General features: G+C 39.4%; 1 protein-coding gene across 8 annotated transcripts in view; it reads right to left on the bottom strand.

Annotated features, from left to right (window-relative positions):
• The window catches only part of ppfibp2b (PPFIA binding protein 2b), a 77936-nt gene that overhangs the window by 17164 nt on the left and 45540 nt on the right, over nucleotides 1–15232 (bottom strand). For 3 of the 8 annotated variants that reach the window (XM_053506502.1, XM_053506504.1, XM_053506509.1), the window contains 8 exons: nucleotides 12832–12969; nucleotides 9473–9694; nucleotides 6779–6874; nucleotides 3500–3611; nucleotides 1943–1975; nucleotides 1323–1384; nucleotides 1127–1202; nucleotides 618–730 (listed from right to left, as the gene is read on the bottom strand). In XM_053506502.1, the coding sequence (XP_053362477.1) occupies nucleotides 618–730; nucleotides 1127–1202; nucleotides 1323–1384; nucleotides 1943–1975; nucleotides 3500–3611; nucleotides 6779–6874; nucleotides 9473–9694; nucleotides 12832–12969 (852 nt within the window). The remainder of the gene's footprint in view (nucleotides 1–617; nucleotides 731–1126; nucleotides 1203–1322; nucleotides 1385–1942; nucleotides 1976–3499; nucleotides 3612–6778; nucleotides 6875–9472; nucleotides 9695–12831; nucleotides 12970–15232) is intronic. The other 5 variants (XM_053506503.1, XM_053506505.1, XM_053506506.1 and 2 more) reach the window with 5 other exon arrangements.

Here is a 15232-nt window from a genome sequence, read left to right as displayed (position 1 = left end):
GTCTCTCTCTCTGTGTCTCTCTCTCTCTGTGTCTGTGTGTCTCTCTCTCTCTGTATCTCTGTCTCTCTCTCTCTGTCTCTCTCTCTCTCTCTCTCTCTCTCTGTGTCTCTCTCTCTCGCTCTCTCCTTCCACCAGTCTATTAAAGTTTTGACATTTATTTAGGTATAATTAATGTCGTTACCAAACGTATGGTTTCAAAAGAAATGAAAGAGAATTAAGGGAATACCCTTTGTCCAGTCCGTCTGTCTACAGTACAGTACAGTATATACGGCACCAGTCAAAAGTTTGGACACACCCAAATTTCTACATTCTACAACAATAACACACACGACATGGGGTACTAAAATACCAACAAAATCAGTCAGTCGTTATTATGAGACACGGAGGTCAGCGGATTAGGAACAGTTCTTACAAGAACATTATCGTCAAGTGCATTCTGAGTCCGAGTGTTCCTTTAATTTATTGAGCGGAATATAATAATATAATAAAAAAAAGATCTTTTAGGTATTGGAGTCTAATATTGAAGTTGCTTTAAAGCAAAAACTGTTTTTTTCTCTATAAACGTCACTCGTGTGTGTGTGTGTGTGTGTGTGTGTGTGTGGAGTTTAGGGACGAACCTGAAGGCCGGGTCTGACGATGTCCGAGTAAGCCTTATGGGGCGGAGCTTGCGTCCTCAGAGACGAGCTCAGATCCTCATCACTGCTTCCACATAGCAAGCGATCACCGCACACTGCACACACACACACACACACACACACAAGGAGAGAGAGAAAGAGAGAGAGAGAGGAATTGTGTGAAATGATGTACAAACTGTACTATAGAACCACATTTCTATAGGAATTAACCAACATAAACCTCCGCAAAAAAATATCCTCCGCAATTTTTGTAGCTAAATATAATTTTTCATGCGTTTTAACACTAAATTATTAACACCAATATAATTGACACATCTTGTAGCATAAATAATAACGGTGAATTATTACCGTATTTACCCTACAGTACGGATAACGTAAAAAAAAAACAACACACCTGTATTGAAAAGTATTACAATTTACTATCAAAATAAATATTTTGCAGTAACTATTTGTTTTTTTTTTAATCCCATCACTGGTGTGTTGTGTCTCACCCTGAGAAAGCATCATCACGTCCTTGCATTTCCTGTACTGCCCGAGCAGCGCTGTGAGCTCCTCTATGTGACGATCCTGTGCAAAATAAAACCCAGATCTTACACACACACACACACACACACACTAAGCAGTTTACTGTATTACACATATAAAATATACAATGTGCACTTCATCATTTTTAAAACAGGGTTCAACCTTTTCATCGTTCGCAGCCAAAAGTGTCTCCATTCCAATTTTCAGCCTCTGCATCTCCAAATCTGGGACACACACACACACAAAACAAGCATGTTACAGCGTGGGCGGATCACACACTTTAAGTCCTACAGCTACAGTAGACCGTGTGTGATTTAGTCATATTTCATCATTTTGACAACTTTGTGGTCTCCGCTCTGCCCAGGACGTCTCGGAAGGAGACGCTTTTTACAGTAAAAGCCATTACAGGTCTCTTGTCTCCCCTTAGGATGGAAAAACAACTCGACAGAAGGTTTATTTCATGTGGATTACCTATAATTGTTTTTTTTTTCTTCCCTTATTGTTTATTTATTTTCATGCATTTCATATACAATTTCTTTGAACTTGAAAAGCAACTGATGAAAACAAAAAAATATCTGCAAGTACACAAAGACAACACGAAGACAACGATGAGAAAACAGCAGGGTGTTACAGGGTGTGCCACGACAGATGAATCAGACCAGAATCTCATACACACACACACACACGCACACACACACACAGTAATAGACGTGACTGCATGCTGGTGTGAATCAGGCAGTACACAGCAATGTGGTGAAACGTTTCGTCGCACATTCTCTTACGTTTGTCTTTCAATTTCCTCCTGTACATCTCCTCTACAACACAGAGCAGAGGAAGAGACGCCGCAAGAAGAAGAAGAAGAGACAGATACTGGTTAATTTACCTTCTCGACAGACAGATTTCAACCGCTGCAACATTTCTAATAATTTAAATATTCATTTTCCAGGCCATCAATAATGACATACAGTACAAATTAGAGCCTCAGACATCATTATTGTTATTATTTTTACATAAACTGCCACAATATGACGAGTCCTGGAATATGACCCGCGCCATCAGGAAAGAAAAACTCCATAGATGTGATAACCTGCTCATTCAGTACGTTCAGGTCGTCAGCTGACTTTATTTTAGTGCCGCATTACGTTGCTGAGTCGAGACCTGAGCGGCTGAAGCGACCCCAAATCATAACAACATAACATCTCCAGAGGCTCGTACAGTGGACACTATGAAGGGAAGCGCCCTTTATAGTGTCCACTTGTCTTACCCTGACACGCCCATCGCTATGGAACAGAGTCAATCTGGACTCTTTGGACTTTTTTCTCAACGTTTCTCAAAACTCGAGGCTGTTATGGATAAACACACAGCTGTTTAGTCCCAACCATCACATCGTGTGTGTGTATGGAAACGATCCTACTTACACTATTAAACATAGCTCTGGTTTTTACAGGTAATTTTTTATTCAAATTTTCTCCCTAATTTAGTCGTGGCCAATTCCTCCCCGTCACTAGGGGGCGCCCACATTAAGGCTACTACCACCACTCAGCCGGGAGGGCGAAGACTATACCGTGTTTCCTCCGAACCGCGTGACGTCAGCCGACCGCATCTTTTCGAACTGCTCGCTCACACACCGTTAGGGGCGGAGTAACACACTCGGAGGAAAGCGCTAGCCGCTCCTTCCGCGTGCGCGAGCTCACAGACGCCCCTGATTGGCTGTAGAGCCGTGATTAATGTGGGAGCGCGAGTACCTCTCATCCCTCCCCCCTGAGAGAGCTCGGCCAATCAGCTCTCTCTAGACCTCCGGCTGTGAGAGGTAACAGCATCACCCGGGAATCGAACCAGCGATCTCCGGATGATAGGGCGTTATCAGACACCGTTATCCAGAGCGTCTTACATTTTCATCTCATTGTACAATAATTTCTGTAAAATTGATAAAATTTGTTGTCATTTTAAAAGTAAGTAACATACTAAGTTAGTATACTTGGTTACATTTCATCATCCATTCATTCATTCATTCATTTATGTATTTCTATTTACTTATATTGGAAATATATATTTTTTAAACAGTGTTACGTGCAACTGGAGGAAAAATACATTTTTTTTCTTTTAAAGTAAAAATAATGTGGTTTAATAACTAGTGCCTGTAAGAACTACAGTAGATGAGCCCACAGCCAGCACGGAGATCATCCAGGACAAAAATCCTAGACGCAGGACGTCATGTCGTCGCCCAATTATACAGGATGAAGGAGAAGGAATTTCCACTTATTTCCACTAATCCCAGCTAATACCAGCAGTGCTGGGTCAGCTACATGACGCATTCCCGCAGACACGGCGAGCCCTACCTCTTTCCAGGCCGTCGCTGTTCGTAGTTCCTCTGGACAGGAGCTGATTCTGCAGACTCTCGATCTCTGCGTCTTTGGAGGCCAGACGCTGCTGAAGCCCGGTGATCTCTGTCTGCAAAACAGGAACTGGATTGAGGATTGAGATTGCACGAGGTGGAAAGTCAAACCTGCACGATGGGCCAAACACTGGAGGCAGTGTGATGGTTTCAACACTTTAATGTGGTTCTGGTGGGTGGGAGCTACATCTAAGGAAGAAGACGAGACATGAACAGTAACAGAAGGATTGGATGGAGGATACAGTAAAAGTAAAAGGTTCACAACGTTTAGTTTATGCACGGGGGAGGACCTGCACCATATCTGGACACTTAGTTAATCATTAAAACGCAAGACCTCGGGGTTGGGCGTGCCATTTGGGCGAGGAGAAAGACGTGGCCGGTTCCTCGTCTCCTTTCCACTCGTCCGAGACCTTAAATAAGTCTGAGCTCATGGAGCACAAAGCGTCTATCATTAGATCCTGCTCAGGATAATTGTGCACTGTCTCCTCCGGTCAACATCAAGAGCACTGCTCTACCTCCCACTTCCAACACACACACACACATTCCTGAGAAATCAGGAATCTATTTCAAGAAACTGACCACCACTAACACATTAAGTGTTCGTGAAACCGACACTACACGACTCACACGTGATGATGAGGACACGAGAAAAACAAGAGACCTGGAAACCACCTTAAACAACAACTGTAGGGTTTGGATGGAACATGGAGATGACATGACACGATAAACAACAACAACAACAACAACACAACAGTGAAGTTGAGGAGCAGAGGAGCATCAGAACTGTAGGAGAGGACCTTCTTTACCGCTAAACCTAATGGGGTAATCTACTGGTTTCTCTTATCTCAGATTATACTGGAAAAAACGTAAAGATTATTGTTCAATTTCAAATCTTTCTTTCCACCAGATGTAGTCATGTTGTATTCGAGCCCTCATTGTGAGAACATCTCTGTGGTCCTGTCCCTCATGTTCTGCTCCCTGGTGATGAAGGTTACAGGGTGAGGAAGACGAGTAAGCACCTGAGCCGCCCGACAACGCTCCTCCCAGCGCTGCTTCTCGACCTGAGTGTGCTCGACTGTGAGCTTCAGGCTCGAGAGCTTGGTCATGAGCGACTGGTAACACACATGAAGAGAGTAAGAGATAGAGAGCTAGAGAGGGAGAGAAAGAGGTGGATAAAGAGAGGGAGAGAGAGAGAGAGAGAGAAAAAGGATAAGAGAGAGCCAGAGCATGATGGGTACTGTAAGAAAGATAGAGGGATGGAGAGATTTATTTTGAAGTACTCTGATTTATGTTGTGTGCGGCTCGTTGTTTCGTTTCACTGTGTACTGAACTGTATACGGGTGAATAAAGTGAAGGAGGAGATGCAATTGCTCACACTTGAAATAGTTTCTATAAGGATTTAACCCTTTCATTTATCATTTAATTAGTCATACAGTATGAATATACAGATGTTTATATTTCTCTCTTTTTTATTTAAATTTTGATTGTTTAAATTAAATTTAGTTATAATGTTTGGCTAAATAATAATAATAATAATAATAATAATAATAATAATAAATATCCATTGTCCGTGTTTTAATGATCAATTTATTAATTGATTAAATATTAATTATTAAAAAAAACTATTTCATTTTTGCATACTTTCTGACCATTTATATACATTTAATTTTGCACACTTGTACATTTTCCACCTTTTCGCATATTTGTACAGCTAGGTTTTTTAAAGATTTTTTTATATCCCATATTTTATATTTTTATTTTATATTTTGTTCTTTTCTCTGCAGGTTTTTCTCTATTCTAGAAAGAAGGTTTTTATATTTCATTCTTTATTCCATTCCCTAATTTATTAAATTCCCTAATTTATTAAATTTATATAATACTGTGTATGATTGTGTATGTGACGAATAAAAATTTTAGTTTAAATTTTAATGTATGGCAAAAACAACAATTTAAAAAAGATAAAAAAATAATCAAAAACAACAATAATAATGTAATCTTCTGGCTGTTAAATTCTTAATTAATTCTTAATTATTACATAATTTACAAACTTGTGATGAACCCAGAATGTATGGCCAAATATTAGTAATAATAATAATAATAATAATAATAATAATAGTAATATTTTATTGCCCATGTTTTAATTATTCATTAAGTATTAATTTAATATAAATTATTAAATAAAAATTAAAACTTGTGAAAACCCAGAATGTATTTCTAACATAATAATAATAATAATAATAATAATAATAATGAAATCATCTATTTCCAATTTTTTTAAATAATTAATAATTAATTAGGTAATATTTACGAAATAAAAGTAAAAGCTTATTTATAATAAAATCAGAATGGTAAAAAAAGAAATAACTTTAATAATAATCTTCCATTGTCTATATGTTTTACATTTTTATTAATTATTTTTTATTCATAAGAAATTTATAATTTGATGCAAATACGCAAAAGAGGTTTAAAAAAAACCTTCACAAAAAAGCCCCTACATGTTACTTACATTATTTATTTTAAGTATTTTTAATTATTTTAATATTTACGTATTAATACAGGTTGGAAACAAAAAACAGCTACTGAAGTTTATGTCACTTTACTAAGAAAGCTCTTAGATGATTTAAAGTTGATCATATATTTTCTAAAGTATAAAAATAGAGCCATAATATGTATCGACTGTGTTGATACTTCGCATGAAAGCGTTAAAAAGTGCGCTACATGATTATCAGCTTTGCTACAGCATTTTCTTGCGTCCGCACTACGGTTATACAGTTCACTGACAGACAGATTCGTCTACTGTAGGTTATAAACTCTAGTGTCAGTTATCTTGCTACTGTAGCTCTCTCGCTTATTATTCTTAGCTGACTGACAACATTTCAGCTGAAGGGAAAGTGCTAAATATAGGATTTTTTTTTTTAATGCTATTTAACAAAACTGTCAGACTGTAGTGCTAATTCTAGCACATTTACACTTTAGGCGCACTCTTTTCCCCATTAAAGTAGTAAAAAAAAAAAAAGAGAGAAAACGGAGATAAACATAATTGTGCCAAGGAGCGTAAATGTGTCGAGGAAATGAAAGAACAAGCTGACAAAACGAAGTGCTCTCATTACTTTGAATCTCAGTGATAGAAGACAGGATCAATGTACTGTAAGACCAACAGGATAAGAAGTTAAATATTTAAAAGTATCCTCATACAAGGCTTTGATCATTTTCTACACGTTACCTTTGTGGCTTTCAGCTTCCTCTCGTACTGCGACTTCTCCTTCTCCAAGTCGTCCACTTTGGCCTTCAGGATGCGTAACTCGTGCAGCAGGGCCTGCTAACAAAAATTAAATGTGCAATCAGGAATAAACGCTACGAGGGATAACGGGCATCTATAAGGATGTTGAACCGTGTTAAAAAGTCAGTACATTGATCATCATGGTTCCGCCACCACCTCGAGAGTTAGAGCAACATTTCACCCATTTTTTTTAATGCTAAAAATAAGCAAAACATGAATAAAAAAAAGAAATACAATAATCCCAATCCAAAGGGCAGGACGGAGTGATCTGGAGAGCACCCACTTGTACCCGAGCCAACGCCACACACCGTGCTGTTAATGGAAGTCCTGAAATGAGGCGAATTTTTTATTGATTGATCAGTCGGTCAGTCGCCCACAACTGTAGTTATGGCTCAGGCTTCTCCACCAGAAATACACTTGATAATGCATTATTATTATTATTATTATTATTATTAGGACATGATGAGTTGCCAGTTTATTAGGTGCACCTACGTCCTACTGTATATCTGCAGGCACCCCCACCACCATATGGGTCACCTTTCTATTTACATACTATACCGTGTGTGTACCTCTTCACCATTTTCGTCAATGGAATAAGAGTACCAAAGGACCACGGCTAACTAATTACAGATGTTAAGTGGGTCCAAAATCAGTCATTTTATCAATAGAGCCACTGGCGCTAAGATTCCAGGACCTTTTTTCCAAGTTCCTGGGATTGGTTTCCCCAAGTCTCAACTTTGTATGTTAAGTCTGTACTGTACACCAATGCCCATTAGGAATTTTACTACTGTGCACTAATTAGCAGGTTCAAATATGGTATGCTTTTTTCGTACTGTACCATATTGGATATGGCACTACATACAGTACTACTGGTATACAGTATAGTACCGGCAATACCATATTATTGTATTATTAATATTGTATGTAATTTAAAAAGTTTCAACATACACTATGGTATTTAATTAATGTTAAATACCTACAATGGTTCAGGACTATAGAAATATTACCAGTATGATACATAAACATGTATAACGTATTTTTAAGCTGCATAGTAGAACCATGCATTATACTATAGCACATTGCACCAAAGTATGTACAGTACCATAGTGTAGTACATGTACATCATCCATCCAGCCAGCCAGGCATCCATCTAGAAACCTCTGTAGTCCAACTAGGAACCGTGGACGCCAATGGTGACCATTGTATTTGTTTCCATTTTTATGACCGCGGTAGGTCCTTGGTACATGTACAATATAAGCAAATAAGTACCATGGTACTGTCAAAAAGGAACCTACTGTACTGTACCATGGTGAACTTTCTTAAGGCATGATCGATTTACACATTAAATCCACTGCATGCACACAGCATAACTTTAAAACCCTTCTGTTGTAAGCACTAAGGGGAATAAAGGTAAAGTGTTGTTGGTCTTTAGTATTGTTTCCACCAATATGATGCAAACTTTTTGTTAACTTTTTAAAATCAGCTGCTCATGTGCTTGTTTTGCTGCTGGAAGAATGCACAAAAATGTACTCTTTCTCCATTAGACGGTTTACGGTTAGTCATTCTTTGAACCTTGCATTCGTCCATTTATTAATGTTTGATAAGACGAGCTCCACTGCGGTAGATCCTGGTTTGCAGATAAGTTCCTACTCTGGAGAAGGAACAGGAAAGGTCCAAAGGGTACTGTAAATCTGGCCAGCTTACTCTAACAGGTACATGGACATATTTTTTGGGATTCCTAAGGTTTGTGTATATGGCAAAGGTGCACCTTATAACTTAGCAACTCAAAAAGTGTACACGTTGATGTGCACTCTCAGTATAAAGGAGCTGTAGGTGGAAACATCTGGTCATTCAAATGAATTAAAGTCAATGGTGTAAAAAATACATCCCTGTTAGCCCTGTGCTTAAAGTAAAGAGCTTGATAGTTGGAGGAAATATAAAACTGTTTGAGGCGGTGGAACTTTGTCAGACAGGTTTTATTTAAGTGATTTCTTGATTCAACAGGTCTGGTAGTGATCAGGCCTGGGTGTGGGAAGTTAAATTTAACAAAGCTTTTCAAAAATCATTGTTCATTCATGACTTAGCAAGGGGGCAATTACTTTCCTCACACAGGGCTAGGCAGGATTGGACAGCTTTTTTCTCTCTTTAATTAAATTTAATAAAAAAAACTGCATTTTGTATTCATCTTTGAGGTATGTTTAAATTTTTTGATGATCTAAATCATTTAATAAATAAAAAAAAATCAATACTTTTTCACGACAACATACCAAAAGTGATGCCGTCTACTAGCAAGCTAAGAATCAGTTCCCCTTATACTGAGAGTGAGATACTGTATAGCATCGGAGAAGCGTTAACCATCAACAAAACCCGCTATCTCTACAAAAACCAACTCTCAACACCCCCTGGGTTAGCGAGAGGTCTACAGCAATCATGCAGGAACACCAGATTCCTTAAACCAAAATCACTCTACCCTGAGAGTGTACAGGGGACACCAGCAACCGTACGAATTCCCCTCCGGTGGCCTTTGCTCTGTAAGGAAAGCTTGTTAATGTTAGAGTGGAAATGGAAATGAGCCTGTGACGGTAAGGAGGAGGGGACGTGCAGTGAGCTTCACGGCAGAACAAAAAGCCCGCCTACGTTGTCTCCTCCAGAACCACAGTGGCGCCTGGAGTCCTCTGCGTCTGACGAGCTCAGGTCCGGATCAGGGCCGCGATCGGGAGCGCAACGGGCATCGTGGACGTCACGAGCCGTGCTCTCCGGGTGGCCCTCGAGAGCCCGCTGCTCCTGGATGCGTGTCGTGATCTCCCGCTGGAATTGGCGCATCTGCGCCTGGAGCTCGCTGATCACATTAACCACACACTGATACAAAAAAAAACAAAAAAAGGCAAAATGGAAGAAAATGTGAAAGCGGGTATGAAAACAAATGAAAAAAAAAGGAAGATGAGGGCTAGGAATAGAATGGAATGGATTAAAGATAGAATAGTAATGTGTTCTTATCTAAAACAAATACTAGTAATAGTAAAAAAAAAAAAGATGCTAGCACAGGCAGCTTGAAGCTATTCAAAGGATTAACATTTGTAACAAGCGATTTCCGCTACAGTAAAGTCTTCAAGATCAGGGACGATGTGATTTTCCACGACGCTGTCTTTTTTTCTTTAAAAGAGAGAAATAAAAAGAGGCCTACAGCAGCATACACTTTACAGGAGCTAGACTTACAGCCTAATGGACTTTGGAATATCTAGCGCACATAATGCTAATGTCCGCACTTAGCGTCTCACATGCCGCGCGGTCCGTATGGCTCACGGACAGCAGCAGCCACAGGCGTGTAGGGACTCCGGGATGGAGGTTTCATACGATATGAGCAGTTGACGTTAAAGCTGGTGATAAGGCCCACGTTCCACACCTATATTTAACCGCCGCACTCAGCAGTCTGTGAGGGAAAGTGTGTGTGTGTGTGGGTGTGTGCCATGTTCCAGGAGGATTTCTGTCGTTCTGCAGTGCTGAAGCGAGTGTCTGCAGCTGTCACATGTAGAGAAAGTGTTGATGCAACAAACGCGAAGAGCGCTTGTTTACCCTGGCGCCTACTTGGCATCGTACGGATCATGAAGTAACAGTTAACGATCGCTCCAGAAGAAGTTAATTAGCCAAGACAGGCTTCTTGTTCTGGTCATGGCAATGGTCATTTGCGAAACGGTTAAAAATGAAATAATAAATCATGGACGGTTAAAGGGTTGGTTTGTATCTTGATATCATTTAGCTTTAGTCCGGTTTACAGAGAGAGTGAAGTAGGCCTGTGAGGTTAATACGCGGAATCGTAAAGCAATTATTCCTGCTTATTTTCTGTAATATGAATTAATTGAGTTTAAAATCTCACCCTTTTACAAAGTAACAGTAAACACTGAAGCAGGGAGTAAAAATGTTAGTTGAGTGAACGACTTTTTAAACAATTACAACTAAGTGATTTGATAAGAGTTTAAACTAAGTATAGCTTTTACTATCCATTTATTTTATTGATTTTATAGCTATTTATATGATGCATTAAAAAAAATAACTAATAGATTGACAAGTTAAAAATTTTAAGTAAAAATCCAACAAAGCAGAAACGTGCATATTCTTATACAGTATAAATAAGATAAAATATGATCACCCTGGTGTTACTTAAGTATCGTATTTAAGAACTTGTCTTAAAAACAATAACACCGCCTGGTCCCAAAAAAAAAAAAAAATGTTTTTTTTTTAATATATAACAGTATTATTTCATTTAACTGTCTTTTGATTCTGGTGTCCAGGCATGTTTGTACTTCCTTTTCACCATGCTCTATTCTGTCACTGAGATACTGTACATGATCTTATCTCCTGCTTTCGTGTCTATATCAGACTTATCATGCAGGATCACTTTGTCACGTGTGCGTGCTTGTACAGTGCGTGTTTGTGCGTGCACGTGGGTAGTTGTTTACATGCATGAACAGGAAGCTGTTTATTTCCCAGGATAAACGTATTGACCTGGTTAAAGAAAAGCTTTGATCAAAAACGTTGTTTAAAACTTCTACATGATCCATCTGTTATGCTTTTATTTTTATTTTTTTTTAAAAAGAAACAGCTTGGCCGAGTGACTTGACTCTGGAGTAAAACCGCATAACTGTTCCTTTACATTTGATCCATCAGGTGATATAACGTGTAACTAGCTGGAACTTGACCAGCTCGCCTGTTACGTCAGCGGGTTTAACATTAACCGCACGTCTAACAGGTCCAAGGGTATATGTCGATGGACTGCAGGGTAACCTCTACAACGTGTGGTTCCGCAGGTGGTCTATGGACTAGATCTTATCTCCAAACACACTCATTCATGACGCTCATTCACGAGACAGCTGAGTCTGAGACAGGTGTCCATCAGGGGGGTTTCTGAAGCTCTGGAATGTGGACGCCTGGAATCCCAACACTCCAAACCTACACTACGCCGTCACTTCAAACGGGTCACATTTCAATTAGCGGCTGACCCTTGCCCGCATTCTTCAGCACGCGCACGAGGAAAGGAGTGTGTGTGTGTGTGTGCTGCTTCGCGCTGATCCGACCCTTTTTTTTTTATTACGGGAGCACTTTTCCTCGGAAAAAAACTATCCACTATCCACTATCCGTAACTCTCTGAATATTTTACACCCACGAATCAGACGAGTGTGGAATTATGGGTCAGAATAACAAACAAAAAATAAACAAATTAAGTAAATAAACGGGACTAGTGGTGAGCCATACCAGACAAGCCTTAAATGGAGAGAGAGAGAGATTCAAACCATGCAAAAAAGAATAAATAAATAAAAAACACAGTGAGCAGAATAAACTAATAGAAGAAGTGATAGCGCAGGGAACGAGTGGTAGATAAACAGAGGAAGTGATAGAGTTAAACGAAGAGTCATAGAATGGTAAATGGATAAACTGGAAGTGCATGACCTAGACACGTAGAGTGATAAAGCCACGACGGGCGGAAACATGAATAGAGTGAAGGACGGATGGACTGAGAGCGCGATAAGACTGATGAAATGATAGAGATAGAGTGGTGAAACTGGATGAACTGATCAGATGATAGAGGTAAGGCTGGGTTAATGGAAAGGAAAAAGTCATGGATGAACTGCAGACGTGGTGGAGGAAGACAGAGTAGGACGAGGACAAACTGAAAGTGACTGAGGGACAAACTGATACACTGATGAAGAAGAGAAGGATGAACCGATAACATGAAAGAGAGGCGTAAGGATTAGGTTAGAACGTGATGCAGTAAAATAAAACCAAAGCGGGAGAGGGTTTAGGTGATGAACCGATAGTGTGAGTGAATAAAGCCAAAGAATGATAGGAAAAGATGAAGGGATTTGAAGAAACAAATGAGAGACAGAAGAATAAACTGGTACAGCTTTTAGAAAGGATGCACAAACTAATAGGAAGTGCAAGACATTAACAGAAGGACAGAGGTGATAGTGAGATGGAGTGATGGACAGATCGTCTCGTACCTCGGCTTTGTGCTGCTTGTCGTCTTTGTCCATGTGGTTGTGGTCGTCCTCCATACTGACCAGCTTCAGCTTCAGATACGAAACCTCATCCATTAAATCCAGCTTCTGAGTCTCCAATGAGGTGCGGTTCAGTAGCTCCTACACACACACACACACACACACACACACACAATTACATGTGGACAGCCATCCACATTCTCTCTCTCTCTCTTACATACACACACACACACACACACACACACACACACAAACGAGACGTTCTCTTGCTCTACAAGCAAGTTTCCCAAGATCAAATCCTGGGCCCCTGCCAAGCACCGCTAAATATACACACTCATCCAGCGCTATTTTTGCTTCCTCTGTTCCCCCCCTAATGTGTGTTTCCCTGCATTCCTCCGTCTAGCAGTTAATTTCAGCAGAACCCCAGGACCAGAGAGCAACTTCTCAGCTGAAAACAGAATTAATGTTCCATGATTCTCCTCAAAGTAGAAGACGAGCGCTGACGTACGGCACGGCCGTCTCCATACTGTATCTGTGTGAGCTGTGAGTCTGACCCCGGAGTGAGTGGATTAACATCAGCGTGATTGCATGCCTTCTATACACTCTCTCTTTCTCTATCTCTCTCAGTCACACACACACACACACACACACACAGTAATAGACTGATAACTATACTTTATAAAGATCATTGCTACAAAGTTAGTCACACGAGAAAACACTCGGGCCCCGCCTTTCATTTCACAACTACTGCGTCCCATTCCAAGGAAACATACTTCTGCTTTCTGCTTTTAGTTAAACAATTACGAGCTGATCAATCTTAAACTTTTGTGTTTATGATTGAAGATGAAAGAAGTCTGTAATAGTTAAAGGTGCGGTCTGTAAGATTTAAAAATGCAGTGTGTAAAGTTTTATAGGTTCAGTGTTAGTTGTTTAAAGGTCCAGTCTGCAATATTTAAAGGTTCAGTGTAAAATGTAATAGTTAAAGGTGCAGTCTGTATTGTTTAACACTGCGGTCGGTAACGTTAAAAAGTGCGGTCTGTAACGTTTAAGGTGCGATCTGTAATGTTTTAAAGATTCAGTCTATAATGTTTAAAGGCTCTGTGTAAAATGTTTAAAGGTGCAGTCTGTAATGTTTTAAAGATGCGGTCTGTAATGTTTAAAGGATCAGTGTAAAATTGTTTTAAAGATGCAGTCTATATTGTTTAAAGGTGCGATCTGAAATGTTTAAAGGTGCAGTCTGTAATGTTTAAAGATGCGGTCAGTAATGTTTTGAAGGCTCTGTGTGAAATGTTTAATGGTGCGGTCTGTAATGTTTAAAAGGTTCAGTGTAAAATGTTTAAAGGTGCGGTCTGTAATGTTTTAAAGATGCGATCTGTAATGTTTAAAGGTGCAGTCTGTAATGTGTAAAAGGTTCAGTGTAAAATGTTTAAAGGTGCGGTCTGTTATGTATAAAGGTGCAGTATGTTATGTTTAACGGTTCAGTGTAAAATGTTTAAAGATGCGGTCTGTAATGTTTAACGGTTCAGTGTAAAATGTTTAAAGGTGCAGTCTGTAATGTTTAAAGGTGCGGTCTGTAATGTTTAAAGGTTCAGTGTAAAATGTTTTAAGGTGCAGTCTGTAATGTTTAATGGTGCGATCTGTAATGTTTAAAGGTGCGGTCTGTAATGTTTTAAAGATGCGATCTGTAATGTTTAAAGGTGCAGTCTGTAATGTTTAAAGGTGCGGTCTGTAATGTGTAAAAGGGTTAGTGTAAACTGTTTAAAGGTGCAATCTGTAATGTTTAAAGGTGCAGTAAGTTATGTTTAACGGTTCAGTGTAAAATGTTAAAAGGTGCGGTCTGTAATGTTTAAAAGGTAAATTAGAGGAATACATACTGTCGTTTTGATAAGGATAAAGCACTTACAGACCATAAATTTATTTGAACTTTTCAGGCAAATCAGGTAGTACAAGTGCATTTGAAGGAATCTAATTAAGCCTTAGCTATCATTATGCATTAATATCTAGAATATGTGCAAATTACAGACGACACCCTGTTCTCTCACTGTTAGACAGGTAAATAGCTGTTTGTAGAATAACAATGACAGAAAAAGATCAAATGAATTTATTTCACACACATTCAACTACCGATTACTATTTAAAACCATCTAATCTAAACATGAGCATCATTACACAGGACCTACAGAAAGCATTAGGGACTCACTCTAACGCCGATCTGCTGTTTTGAAAACAGCAACAACTGAAACAGCCTGGAGCTTTATCAGGAGGTGAATCATGACCGGGCTTATCGGCTCGTGCAGGACACGTCCAGCGGCTGTGTAAACACACACTCAGACGTTCCATCCCACACGATAAGCCTTAAACACAGGGCTCGGCCGAGCCGATTCATAACTCGCTGCTTAAGAGG

Source organism: Clarias gariepinus, chromosome 10 (genome assembly GCF_024256425.1).
Source record: "Clarias gariepinus isolate MV-2021 ecotype Netherlands chromosome 10, CGAR_prim_01v2, whole genome shotgun sequence".
Taxonomy (NCBI): Eukaryota; Metazoa; Chordata; class Actinopteri; order Siluriformes; family Clariidae; genus Clarias; species Clarias gariepinus.
Note: the sequence above shows the minus strand (reverse complement) of the source record. Positions and strands in the feature narration are given on the sequence as shown.